We start from the raw sequence: 14312 nt of genomic DNA on the forward strand, positions 1-14312 counted from the left end.
TGATATAAGCTACTTTATTTTCTCCAATATCCACCTTTTGATTGTGTTTTCTTTTGGATCAGGAAGTTGTTAGGTTATTTTTACATGGAAAATACTTTGGAAAAAAATGGTAGATTTTACATGGTTGAGAAGCAGTCCGAGCAGTTTTAAAGAGGAATACAAGCTTTGCAGGTGGAGACTTTTCTCTTGCATTGCATTTGTAGTTGTAAGTTTTATGACACCTAACTTTTTCTGCTAGAAGAGGGCTAATAATAGGTGTCCATTAAATGTTCCTAATCATCCATCTGAATGGATGAGTTAGTATGAATTGTAAGGCTGAACTCAACTACTTGGGTTAGGATGCAGATGTGTGGTGATCAAGCAGTAAATGATCTGGTTTACAATAGGCAAGGAAAGACTGAAATTAAGAAGGGTCTATCAGGAGCAGTAGCTGCTGATAAAAAAAAAAAAAAGATGAAAAAAACCCCTAAGACTATGAAGAACAAAAGGGACTGGAGAACTATCTGTGCTTATGCAGGTATACTGACACCATGAATGTCTGTTAGACATGAAGAAGTTTTGGGGATTTCCCCCTCCCCTCCATGTTAGATAGATTTGTCTAATCCTTTCCTGTCTGAAGTCCTCCTCTCCTGTCTGTCTCTGTTGCATGCTGTTGAAAGGGTAAAACTGTAAACCACAATGTGGACAGCATTGCAATTCTTTCTAGGAATGCGTTTAAAGGAGGAGGGGGCTTGAATGCAGGCTTAACATTGGTCCTGAAATTATAAGGCAGTTGAACTCAGGCCTCCCTTTTCCGGAGGTGTGTTGAAGATATTCCGTGTTAATAGAGTAATCTGTAGCTAAAGGGAAACACAGTTCCAAACAGACCTCAGAAACTGCAGTGATCCAGTGCTTCTGATCCAGACTTGCCACCTCAGTTGTACACAGTGGAAGGAACATGGCAAGGTTACAAACAGGCTTCACACAGGTGTTTGCTTGTGATAAGTTTCTGTAAAGTAGACTTCACCGAAGTGGTTTGAATGCATGGGAGGAGCAATAAGTTGAGTCTGCACCTCACCTCAATTAGAAACAACAGCACACTTCGTGAGTACAAGGGCATATTAATTTTTAGTCTCTTACCACTGTTTCCCTGTGCTTAAACACCATATGAGCTCAGCAGTCAATGTTTACTCTGTTTAAACTGTATGAAAACTGTCCACTCTGACTGACTGATCACACTTTCAGGCTACATGCCTAGAGCTGTTCAAATGCAAGCAGCTATCCAAGACTGCCCTAAGAAACACAGGACAAGTGCCTCAGAGATGCCTCAGAAGCACTGTGACCTTGGTCAGCAGCGGAGCATTGAGTGCTCAATTCCTTCTTGATTGATTACCCAATAAGTTATGAAAAACCTTACTTCCCAAGCTGTCACGTGTGCCTCCCCAGGAAGGCTCAGATCAGAGCTGGAACTCATAGTCTGTGCAGGATGTTAGCAGGAGCCTGGGACAGTACTGGTGGAGGTCATGGCAACACAGACAAAGATGAAGCAACAGTCTACCAGGACAAGGCAAGCTTGGACTGCAGTGGATAAAGGAGGAAATAAAAAGCAATTAAGAAAATGCTGAGACCTGATGGTCAAAAAGTAGAAGAGATTGTGTTCTTTTCATGTTCACTTACTGTATTTCCTGTTCCTTTTTGTCCTAAAAATGAAAGGAAAATGAAAGGAAATGGTGAGATTTGCCCATTTTGCCAGCTCAGGAATTAAGAGCCTTTTTAAGCGTGTGGTTGCGATCAGTGTAAGTTTATCTTCGACAATGCTGCCACCAAATGGCACAGCTAGCTGTAACTGTCACTGCTTCTGTGGGTTAGGATTTGAGCGTGAGACACACTTGGCCATGGCTTTAATGATCAGCTGTGCTTGTGAGTCAGCACTGAGTCAGAGCCCAGGTTGTTCTCTTGCGTTAAAGGACCTGTGTTATTTGGCAGTGATTTCTGAGGACATTTTGTCATCACTTCGCTATATGCCATTTCGTCTTGTGCGGAGGCCAAACATCCTCATCAGTTCTTCTGGCCGCACATTCCTATCAACTATGAAGTGATCGATACCAAAATCTTGGGAAGTCTGGGCCAAATCTGAAAGGGGGTCATGTCTGAGGTACAATGCTGTTGTCACAGATCTGGATTCCTACCTGGTGTGCAAAAGACAATTGACACACAGAGTTGAGGTAATCGGTTTGTGGCAGTTCTGTGCAGAAAAGGATGCTGGGTGATAATGCCACAACAACTGAAATTCATGGCAGATATGCCTTATGCCAACACATAAAAACCGTCCATTGGCTGGTTTCTTTCTTGCTTCATCTTAAAGATGCAGTTACCCTTAAATTCACTGTGCATGCTCAGAGAGTAAGGAGCTTATTTAGGTAGGGGGCTTCCCTAGCTAGGAGTTGTGGGTTTTAACATGGTAATGCTATTATAATGAGGTGAGTTCAACATCAGGGCACCAGTATGGGGGACTTTACTGACTTTTCCAAACAATGTTTATCCTCATTATTTAGGGAGTCTCCAGCTATTCATCCTTGACAAGGTTCCTCTAGAACCCATTATTTCAGTACTCTTACCTTATAGTAGGCAGCATTAGCGTAACTTCATCAACTCCTCTTTCTTTGATCATCTTAACCTAAGGTAAGCAATGTCAGACTAACTTTTAAACAATCAGTCATCAATGCTGCACTTGGTACACACCAACAGGAGTTGTAAAGCAGTGTTCAGACACTGTTTATTATGCTTGTGTGCATATTAAAAACATAGGAATATTGTAGAACATTGCGGATTGCAGTCATCATCTCAAATGGATGTGTGTTCATCATCTGTTGACACAAAGTGTGTGTCTAGAACTTTGTCTTTAGTTGTGCTCCAGTTTTTAAAGGCTAAGGAAGAAACGGTGGGTTTGAATCAGAGCAGGTATTTTGTTTTAGTAGCTTGTGGCTAGGAAAAAATAGCCTACTGTCCTGTCCACAAGAATCAGAGAAAGCAAGAGAAATCTGTCTTATTTTGTCACAAGACACTGGGACAGGTGACTTCACAACCTTTAGGACTTCTTGTACGAAACTGCAGAGGAGCAGAGAAATCTGAGATGCTGTTTGGATAACAAAGGTTTGGAAGTGTTTAGTCTTCCAGGAACAAGGTCTGACCGTGTAGTTTTTCCTGTCAATGAAATATCAAATGAAATGCCATTTGGGGGTAGGGAGAGTAATTCCTTCGAACAATGCCATGTTTCTGCAACATTGAAAATGCTAAGGTGAAGGACATTGTGAAGACCATTGCTGCTGCTGCCTGTCACCATGGGCTACAGCCTAACAGTATATTCATATAACATCCTAACTAATTGCTACAGCTCAAAACAAAACAAAACAACCAGACCCCATTGTGAACTTGAGAATACTTGTCAAAGTACAAACCAGCTTTGCGGGAGTGGAGTGCCTCAGACTGAGGCCCAAAGAAAGGCTGCTTTTACTCAAGTGCTCAGGAGCTAGAGCAGGGGATTTGGGCCGGACCGTTCAATGTTGATTCTCTTTGGAAGAGTTTATGGATCTCTTCTGTCTTCCCACACACGCATCATCTTAGTTCTGAAACTGATGCATGAATCTCTTCAGTAGCTGGAGACTATGCAACATGGGTAGATACTTAACTCTGAGAGTCTGCTGGGCTGAAGGAACTGCCTAATTGCAGAAGGACTTTGGAAACTTGACTGTCTTACCTCCTTCCACTGTGCTGGTGCAGTTATCACCTTTCTAGGGGGCATTAAGCATCACTTGCCAGAGCTATTCAGTTCCATTGACTATCCTTTATCAACTTCCTTTTTCTTGAAAGGGAATGGAGACCTTTCTTCTTTAAGAATTCTCTTTGAAGACAGAAGTGGCCTGTCTGAGTGTACCTGGGGAGCTATTAGAGCAATAGGGAGAAAATGTTTCTGCACAGACACCTCTTTGTTTGTCATACCCAAGGGCAGTTCTCTTGCTTCTGACTCTTTGTTCTAGGATCAAACACTGTTAAGTGAGCTATCCACCTTGATGTAAAGTCATTGCTGTTAGTGGATTGAACTATTGTAGGTACAAATGCCCTTTAATGCTCTAGGAAACTGCTACAGACAGGGAGGAATCTAACAGCTTACCCAAATGAAAATGATTCTCAGTTACCAGGAGGGTTCCACTTAACAAATCATGAGTGGAATATAGATATTTATAGTAGGACTTGCAAAGACAATCCCTTACGGGAGATGGCAGAGGATATCACTTAATTCTTACCAAACTCTTAGTCATTAACAACACAATTCAAACAAATACATAAAGAAAGACTGAATTTGTACATTAATGCTGCCTCTTTGAGGTACTGTTTTCTACTGAATGCCTGTGCCCTGCCTCCCAAGAAAATGCTTTGGACCCACAGTTACCTTTTTTTTTTTAAATTGGGAAGTAGGCTCACTGCTGTTCCTCCTAGCAGGCACCAGTATCACAGGCCAGATAAGTGCTGCCCACCTGCTGGCCTACAGGACCTTGCTCACAAAATCTGAGCTTGTGAGCAAGAGGTGATTGCACCTCACACTGCAAAGTGTACTCAGAATATTGAAGAACTGCAATTGGCATCATATAAGCAGTTTTCCCATCATGTTTTGTTAGGGGATTGCTAGGGAGAGCTGTATGAAAATTCTGGTAAAGATAATTAGTTCTGTGGAAATTCATAGGTGTGAGGGAGTATTTTAAATCTGCTTTCACGCAGTTTTTATTGAAGCAAATACTAAAAGCAAAAGCCATGTATTTCAAGGCAAAAGGAGATTGCATTTGCTTTGTCAGAATGGTGTAGTTTAGACCTTTTGCAGTTTATAGCCTTAGTCTTGGAGGTTTAGATCTTAAAAATCCTTATTTATGTTGGTATTCATCCTTATCTTAAAAATCCTTATGATATATGAGATAATGAATGTTCTGCTGGTTCTGTTTTAGAAGTGGTTAAGAAGTGGTCACAAGCAGGCAAAGAGAAACAGTTTCTTATTTTTACAGCAGTGTAAAGATGATGGATCCTTTTCCTTGGGGAAAGAAGTGCTAAATAGTAAGTTAGGCATACTGTGTCCCTAATTTGTTTCCCAGGGAAAAAAAGAGCACATGCCATCTTATTTAATGTCAGAAGAGTGCAAATACATTTTTTATTGGTTTTCACCAGTGTCTGTGTTGCCTTTTGTAATTTATTTCAGAGCTCTTCATCCACCATGTTGCCCTGTGGACCAGCTTTGTCCTTTGTTCGGTGTCTGGTGCGGAAGAAGAATGTCAGTGGTGAAAGCCTTGAGGATTCCAAGTTATGCCGATGCTTGTCAACACTGGACCTTATAGCCCTGGGAGTAGGAAGTACCCTTGGTGCTGGTGTTTATGTCCTTGCTGGAGAAGTAGCCAAGTCTGACTCTGGACCTAGCATTGTTATTTCTTTCCTCATTGCTGCACTGGCATCCGTGATGGCAGGTCTCTGCTATGCTGAATTTGGTGCTCGTGTTCCCAAGACTGGCTCTGCATATTTGTATACTTACGTAACTGTCGGTGAACTCTGGGCTTTTATCACCGGTTGGAATCTCATTCTATCCTATGTTATAGGTAAGCTTAAGTACAAACACAGGTCTCAAGGATTTCTGAGACAGCAGATACAAGATACCTATCTGGGTCTGTCCAGTGTGTCCAGTTCTGGGCCTGTCAATTTAAGAAGGATATTGAGACACTTGAATGTGTTCAGAGAAGGGCAAAGAGGCTGGGAAGAGGTCTTGAGCACAAGTCCTATGAGGAGAGGCTGAGGGAGCTGGGATTGTTTAGCCTGGAGAAGAGGAGGCTCAGGGAAGACCTTATTTCTCTCTACAACTACCTAAAAGGAGGTTATAGCCAGGTGGGGGTTGGTCTCTTCTCCCAGGCAACCAGCACCAGAACAAGAGGACACAGTCTCAAGCTGCACCAGGGGAAGTGTAGGCTGGAGGTGAGGAGAAAGCTCCTCACAGAAAGAGTTATTGGCCATTGGAATGGGCTGCCCAGGGTGGTGGTGGAGTCACCATCCCTAGAGGTGTTCAAAAAAGGATTGGACGTGGCACTTGAAGCCATGGTTTAGTTAGTCATGAGATGTTGGGTGATAGTTTGGACTTGATGATCTCTGAGGTATTTACCAACCATAGTGATTCTATGATTCTATGATTTTATGAAGGTACCTCAAGTGTAGCAAGAGCCTGGAGTGGCACCTTTGATGAACTTCTTGGAAAACAGATCAGTCATTTCTTCAGAACCTACTTCAAAATGAATTACTCTGGGCTAGCAGAGTATCCTGACGTCTTTGCTGTATTCCTTATATTGCTGTTATCAGGTAAGACAATACATAGCTTACAGAATACTTAACTGTGATTTGTGTTTTACCAGAAGCTGAGACATCAAAAAAAAATCACTTATCAGTACGTTATAAAACCCATGATACAGGAAAAATATACAGTTATGTGGGGTTTATGGCTTTATCACTAGTAAATGCTTTCAGAGGAACCCTGAGATTAAGCTCTGTAGTTTGGTGATGTGACCTGGCCTCCTGAAGTCACATAGCATGCATGTGTTGGGCATTTGGAAGGGTGTTTTTCCACTGTAAATTGTTAACTTATTCAGTATAAAATAAATTTACCCTTTTTAAGTCTTCAAAAGAGTTGTTTAGTCTAGAACTTGTTTCAGCTAAAGGGCACTTCAGCACAGTGACTTGGCCCAACAGACTTGTTTGAATCTGAGTAAACCTTTCATGTCTACTACACTCAGTTCTGTTTGGGTTTGTTTGGTTTTTTTTTCATCTCTAGTTATATATGGTTTCTAAATCACAAAAATTTCTGCCATCTGTATGCTCTGTGAGGGATCAAAAATACTGCAACATATTTGTATATTTGCAGTTAACAATTGCTTTCCGCAAGGAAATGTTCTTACTGCCATCAGAGGTGAAGGAAGCAGTAAGTGCATTCTGAAGTGTACAGTTTGTTTTCAGCCTTTGCTAGAAGCATTGCAAATATTCAGTAGATGTCTTGCCCAGATCTCAAATATTTGTCATATTCAGTCTCTCTTTTGATCAAACAAAAGCAGGAGCTTTTCTTCCCTGGGAGGTGAAGCTAAGTTACATGGCTATAACTGCCTGTTCTGTTATTCTGAGTGGCTTTTTTGGATGCGGTACTTGGGAAAACATTTCTGTTTAATTCCTAAAGCTATAATGGGCAACCAGTGCATCTGAAGCGTTTATTAGGTCTCTGTACATAAAAAGATGAGCTCCCACACTTTGGAAGTTTAGGGAGTTTACTTGACAAGGTTTAGTCCAGCATCCTGCCATGTTTGTGGCTCAGAGTTGCCTATAAGACCAGTTCAGACCCATATGTCTTCAGGAAGGAAGGGAATGAGTTTGGTATATAACTAGAATAGACCTTTCCGTTTCACCTCTTCCGAAGGAAGAAGGAAAAACATAACATTTTGAAAAGCAGAGCACTGAAACTCCACAAACCAAATGATAAAATGCTAGTGTAGATGCTGCCATTGTTTATACATGGAATACATAGAATAAACCGGGTTGAAAGAGACCTTCAAGATCATTGCATCCAACCCATCAACCAATCCAACCCACCTAATCAACTAAACCATGCTTTCTTTATGCTTTCTCCCTTGTCACTTCTGCCTCCTAATGTAAGTAGAGATTTTTGATAGAAGAGGAAATGTTTCTCCTGTGATTTGCCACTGCTCCTGAGTTTTAATTTGTGTCCTGTCTTTTCATCCCCACCATCATTCCTACTTCACTTCTCTTGCACCCATGCTACAAATGACCTCTCCAGGTCTCTGTGGTAAGCAGCTAAACACCAGTGAATGAACTGAGTGGAATTCGCTGCTGCTGAGAGGAGGGGCAGTGGGGATGGCTCAGGATTGTGTAGGCTTAGCATGATACAATAATTGGATTCTGAGCTGTGCAAAGCTGTATCATAGGAGTAGCAGATGATGCTTTACAGAAAATGGTATGTGCTAAGCACAAGAAAGTGCACAGAAATCTGGGTTAGGGATTTTAATTTTTTTTTTCCCTACAGAAAGGTCTTTAAAAAAATGTACATGCTGTATTTCATACTGTATTAGGCTGAGGCAGTGCCTTCTTGGGAAACACTGAGCTAAAGAAAGCATACTCCTGTTTCCAATAAAAATCCCACTGGTGAAGAACACTTGAGCAGCTCATATGGCAGCTTCTGCATTTTGATAAGATAGCAAATGTCTCATTAGTGAGGTTAGAAACTTTATAGACATTGTCTTGAGAGGCTTAAAAATGCCAGACTTAATCTCTAAATAATGAGAGAAGGCATGTATGTGATCTTAGAGTGCAAAGAACCTGTGAAAACTTTCCCATTGTATTTAATTTTTCCTTATCTGCTCACGGCCTGCTCTTCCATTACTTTGTTAGTACACTTAAGAGTTGTAAAACACTGAATGACACAGTAGGATCCTGATGAACTAACTTTCAGAGTATTTAAATACACTAATCTGCAGCCTGAGGCATGTGTAGTTTTTTTTCCTGTTTTCTAGAACCTTTACGTATCAGAGTGTACAAACAGGAGGCATGCAGTTCTTTTAAAGGTTCAATTAATGGACTAGGAAATGACACTCTTAGTCTGTGATAGATAAGCCCTGGAAAGCTTAGAGCACACAGATTACATTATTAATCTATATTTTTTTCTCATTAATCTAATGAGTAAGGAATAGATTCTACCAATCTGTTTTTACTAAGCATGGAACTTTTGTACCTATTTTTGCTTCATCATATAAATAAGATGCATAAATTGGAATGTCAGAAAAGCAGTAAGTAACAATTTCTCAAAATACTTTTTAATACTTTAAGAATTCAATTAAAGAAGCTTCCTATGTTGTAGTTTCCAACAGGCTTGCTTGTTTCTGTCATGCTCTGAAAGAGTCCAGTAAACTTGCACTACCCCTTCTTAAAAGTTTAAAATCTAGTGATTTTTTTTTCTAGTATTATTCACACTACTGCCTGTATATGTTCTTTAAAATGCAGTTTTACTAGTTTAAGAGGCCACTCACATCTCTAAAATATTTTTATCTTATAGGTCTTTTATCATTTGGTGTAAAAGAATCTGCGTGGGTGAATAAAATTTTCACTGCTATTAACATCTTGGTCCTACTCTTCGTTATGATTTCTGGTTTTGTGAAAGGAGATCCTGACAACTGGAAAATAAATGAAGATTATCTCATAAACCTTACTGCATTAACAAGGTAATTTTGATGATTTTTTTTTTTATAATCAGCTTACTTACTCATTCCAAACAATTTTACATTATACTTGCTTTAGTAGTATTGCAGGTAATTTATCAACTAATAGCTCTGTTGCTTGAATGATGGAGCTCTTATTCCCTTTAAAATACCTTAACATTTTTCTTCTTTGTAGTTTCCTTTAAAAAAAACATCTTATTTCAGTACTGTGGTCCCCAGTCATTTCAGAGGTTTACTGGCTTCTCGTCCTCAAGCCATAAAAACCAAAAAATAATCTTAGCTCAATAGTGTTGTCCACAGCCATTTTAGGGGTTTGCTGGCTTCTTGTCCTCAAGCCATGTATTAACTACAGTATGTGAGTATGACAGCAAGAGTTGCCTACACCATTAGTTTTTTAATATGTTTTACTGCAAAGAGAGTTAAGATGATAGTTACTTGGTTTGGGTATTCTTCCATTTACTGCAATCTTTGTCTTTCATACAAGCTTTAACGAAATAAAAAAGGTGCAGCTTGATAAGGCTGTAGTTTTTGACAGGAGTATTTTCATGTGTTTTTCCAGAGTGGTAGAGTTGCAGGAGTTTACAACAACAGCAACAATAATATATATTTCTTCTGTGTTTTTGTCTTTATAGGAATTGTTTATCCTGTGAAAATGTGACAAGTATATATGGGAGTGGTGGTTTTATGCCTTACGGTTTCACAGGAACATTGGCTGGTGCCGCAACCTGTTTTTATGCTTTTGTAGGATTTGACTGCATTGCAACAACTGGTATAGTATTTATATGTGTGTGCATATATGTGTAGGTATAAATGTATAACATGCCTTTAAAAAAACAAACAAAACCACAAAGAATGTAACAATCTGTCTACTCTTCTTCCTTTGCTTTCTCTTAAACCTCCTTCAGTCCATGCAGAATGAGTCTGAATTCATTTCTGAATGCGGTTGTCATTCTGAGAGGGAGGAGGAAGTTTTATTTGTTTTATTCCTATTCTAAAGAAACCTAACTGCTGCTTTCTAAGACTGGGAAGTGCTTAGTATACAACTTTTTCTGCCCATATCACCTGCTTGCTTTAACAATTCTCTGAGATAAGGTCTCTCTCCTAAAGGCTGGCTTGTATATGGCTGATAGGGAATGAGAACATTGATTGTAGGTAACTAACTAGAGATGATGGGCTTTGAATCCTCTAACCACAGCATGTGTTTTATGTCCTTTAGTTTGCCTCGATCTTTAAATGCTATTTCTGGCAATAAGCTATTGAGGCTTTTTTTTCCTGTGCCATTGTGCTTCTTTTATGTGGATTTTTAATACTTTTATTAGAAATCATAGAATCACAGAATCATAGAATGGTTTGGGTTGGAAGGGACCTCCAAAGGTCATCTAGTCCAACCCTCTTGCAGTAAGCTGAGACATCCTCCACTAGATCAGGTTGCTGGAGCCTTGTTGAGCCTGACCTTGAATGTGTCCAGGGATGGGGCCTCAACTACCTCCCTGGACAACCTCTTCCAGTGCTCCACTACTGTCAGGGTAAAGAACTACCTCCTAACATCCAACCTAAATCTACTTTTCTCTAATTTAAAACCATTGCACCTCATCCTATCACTGCAGACTTAGATTAACAAATAATTTGACTTTGATACTAGTTTTTACATCTTAAGGTGGAAATGAGTAAGAATTTTTGGTGAGATTTTGTTTTTCCTTTTTTTAGGGGAAGAGGTGAAGAATCCTCAGAAAGCCATGCCCATTGGAATTGTGGTATCCCTGCTTGTCTGCTTCATGGCCTATTTTGGAGTTTCAGCTGCACTGACACTTATGATGCCATACTATCTACTAGATGAGAAAAGTCCTCTGCCAGTAGCATTTGAATATGTTGGATGGGGTCCTGCAAAATATGTTGTAGCAGTGGGATCCCTCTGTGCTTTGTCTACAAGGTAAAGACATTGAAATACTAATTTTATGGGAAAAAGCTGATGGATAATATATGACATTCAAATATATGTTCATGGATTCATGTTGAAGGCTCAGTTCCTGAAGAGGTTAGCAATAACTATCATAAACATGCCTTAGACTTAAGCAGGTCTTTATCACAGTAAGTCCACAGTAAGTTCCTTTTTTTTTAATTAACTGTACTGTTATTGAGCTCCACCTCTTTGGCTTATTACATAGAAGGGTTGGTGGTTTGTGGTTTTGGTTTTTTTTTGGTGGTTTTATTTATTTATTTATTTAGTATTAAAAAATATATTTTCAGACATATGGCCTGCAAGTTATTAACTCATAAAATAAACCTTACCCATTTTGTCATTTCTTGCTATCTACTCCCAGTGACTCAGTAGCTTTATGGGCTCTGTGTATTTGCAGGCAAAATTGAAGAGATGGTTAACTAGCTCCATTCCTCATCTTCGTTGCCTGTCTCTGTTTTCCTCCAGTAGCCAGTCTCTCTTCTGACATCATCCCCTCCTGTGGTTTCTGTGTGGGTGTTTGAGATGTAGATTATAGCTGTGAACATATTATAATTTATTCCCCTTTGTGAAACTGTGGATCTAACCTTAACTGTTATTTTGATGAAAAGGTCATGGTGGGCATGAGATGTTAGTATGTGTTCATATATACATTACACTCCAATTGTTATGTGGTATAAACACTTTCATAGAATAGGACATTGCATGATCCTTGAATGTCATAGTTAGGCTGTTCATCCTGGAGTTACAGTTACTTTCTAACTAGTTGTCATGGTCCCACTCAGTTTGGAGGGGTTTACTGAGATTGTCCTCTATATTGATAAATAGTAGAACTGATATATAAGCAGAAATTAATACTGGAAAACAAAATGAACTGAGGTGGTAAAATGCTTTTTCGTAAGTTTGAACTGTTGGTCTCCTTTCCCAGTGTATTCTGAAAACCTTTTTTTACTTACATGCAGAGTTTAATCTCTCAGTCTATTGACTGAAGTCAGTTTAGAACAAAAAACAAAGGGAATTGTATTTCATATACCTAAGTTTAGAGGTATAATTAAGAAAAAATATTTGGGATCATTGCTTTTGGTCCATACAGTTACCTCTTCTTATGTTATGTGCTGAACTTGCTTCCTCAGAGTAAAAGTGTTTGTTAATAGTTCTGCTATTTATGTGAATATAATTTAAGATGGGTAGGATAAATAAACTTCACAAAATCACAACAACCAACAAATTTGGCAGTGGATTTTAACAGTATCCTTTATTTGAAAAATCAGGTATCATTCTGATTCAGAAAAAGGTTCTTTCTTGGAAGGGACATTCATACACCAATATCAGTTCACTCCTTTGTGTCTAACCTTAATGCTTGTGTCTCACAAGCTTTACTGCAGGTAATAAGTATCTGTGATGTGCAAAAGCTGTGCCTTCTCTAAGTGCTACAGTTGGTTTCTTAAAGTAGGAAAGGCAACCATTCAGCTGGTTAAAAACTCATGCTCTGGCTGCAGAGGTCATAATGGCTATAATTTTGCCTTTTTTTAATTTCAATGTTTTTTGGTTTTCTTAATTATAATTACAATTATTTTGCTTAGAAGGAAACAAATTTGTTTAAAAAGGAGCTTCAAGTTATCAACATTTTTAAAGCTTTCTGTGTTCTGCTAACACATTTAAACAAAAACAAAAATGAAACCAAAACCAAAATGAACCAATCTCATTAAAGCTTGGCTAGAGGTGCTTTAATTGAAAGAAATAATATCTCAAGTATAAATGTGTGGTGCTTACTTTGAATTACTGTTAATCAGCAGCCTCACATGGAAATCTAGAGTGTAAGAAATGCTGCTAATGCTTACTGATTTGCTGCTGCTGACTGACGGGCTTTCTCCAGGAATACTAAAGCTTAATTGCATAGATAGTGTGACCTGGAACACACATCCTGGTCCACTAATACCCAAGAACTACAGTGATGGCAGAAGTTATTTTGCTAATCTGATTATCTAATGTAGAAAAAAAAATAAATCAAAGAAGCCAACTTTACAGGGGAAAGGAATTTTTGTGTCTGATCTGTAGTATCTTGGGCTATGAGGCTTTCTGGTTTTTGTCTACAATCATAAATTTTGTTTCTATACATGCCATTAATTAACATTGTTTATCTTGTCCATGATACACTCTGCATGAACTGTGTTTGCCATGTTGCATGTGTTTGCTTTTTACTCAGTCTTCTTGGATCCATTTTCCCAATGCCACGTGTAATCTATGCTATGGCGAAGGATGGGTTGCTTTTCACATGTCTAGCTCAAATCAATTCCAAAACGAAGACCCCACTAGTTGCTACTCTATCGTCTGGTGCAGTAGCAGGTGAGACTAAGAGTTGATCCTTGTAAAGAAAGATGCACTGCTGAACACGTTGCATATATGGAAATAAACCACTGTTGTGCAGCTTTGATTTGCTTTGGACTGAAATGATCAGATCTGATTCTTGCTAGGTAAAGCAGGCTTCCAGTAAAACATTTCTCTACCACGGATTCTGTATTCATTGGATAATCTCAAGTGCTTTCAAAGCCTAGGTTCAAAATAAACGACAACCCGAAACCAAGAACGTCAAACAACCAAACAAAAAGCCAAGAGCAGCAACACGGAGCCTAAACCAATACTATACCTAAACCCATTAACTCTTCCAAGCTTTCTTTTTTGTGTGGTTGGGTTTACCAGTAAAGCATTGTGCTCTTAATAACCTGTATTTGAACTATACATTTTTCTGTTCTAGTCTTCTCGGCTCTATGTTCCCTTTGCCCCGAATTCTGTTTGCCATGGCACGCGATGGTTTACTCTTTAGTTTTCTTGCCAAACTGAATAAGAGGCAGGCACCAGTTTCTGCCACCATGACAGCAGGGGTCATCTCTGGTAAGCTCTAAAAGCCCATGTTACTTAAAACTGAGACTGAAACACTCTATGCACGTGCATGGAACCTTCTATTTTTTAAAAGGACTGCTTGTTAACTTCCCCTGCATGTACAATGGGAATAAAATTACCAAGTAATCAAAGGGTGTAAGAACTCCAGATCATGCCAATCATGGTGGTGGTGGTGA

At 39.2% G+C, this 14312-nt stretch overlaps 1 protein-coding gene across 2 annotated transcripts in view; it reads left to right on the top strand.

The window, feature by feature from the left end:
• SLC7A2 (solute carrier family 7 member 2) overlaps nucleotides 1–14312 on the top strand; it is a 53393-nt gene that overhangs the window by 32159 nt on the left and 6922 nt on the right. For both annotated transcript variants that reach the window (XM_054164481.1, XM_054164490.1), the window contains exons 2-7: nucleotides 5225–5615; nucleotides 6208–6363; nucleotides 9116–9281; nucleotides 9911–10047; nucleotides 10986–11208; nucleotides 13442–13581. In XM_054164481.1, the coding sequence (XP_054020456.1) occupies nucleotides 5240–5615; nucleotides 6208–6363; nucleotides 9116–9281; nucleotides 9911–10047; nucleotides 10986–11208; nucleotides 13442–13581 (1198 nt within the window). In that variant the 5' untranslated portion in view covers nucleotides 5225–5239. The remainder of the gene's footprint in view (nucleotides 1–5224; nucleotides 5616–6207; nucleotides 6364–9115; nucleotides 9282–9910; nucleotides 10048–10985; nucleotides 11209–13441; nucleotides 13582–14312) is intronic.

This window comes from Dryobates pubescens, chromosome 1 (genome assembly GCF_014839835.1).
Source record: "Dryobates pubescens isolate bDryPub1 chromosome 1, bDryPub1.pri, whole genome shotgun sequence".
In the NCBI taxonomy this organism is placed as follows: Eukaryota; Metazoa; Chordata; class Aves; order Piciformes; family Picidae; genus Dryobates; species Dryobates pubescens.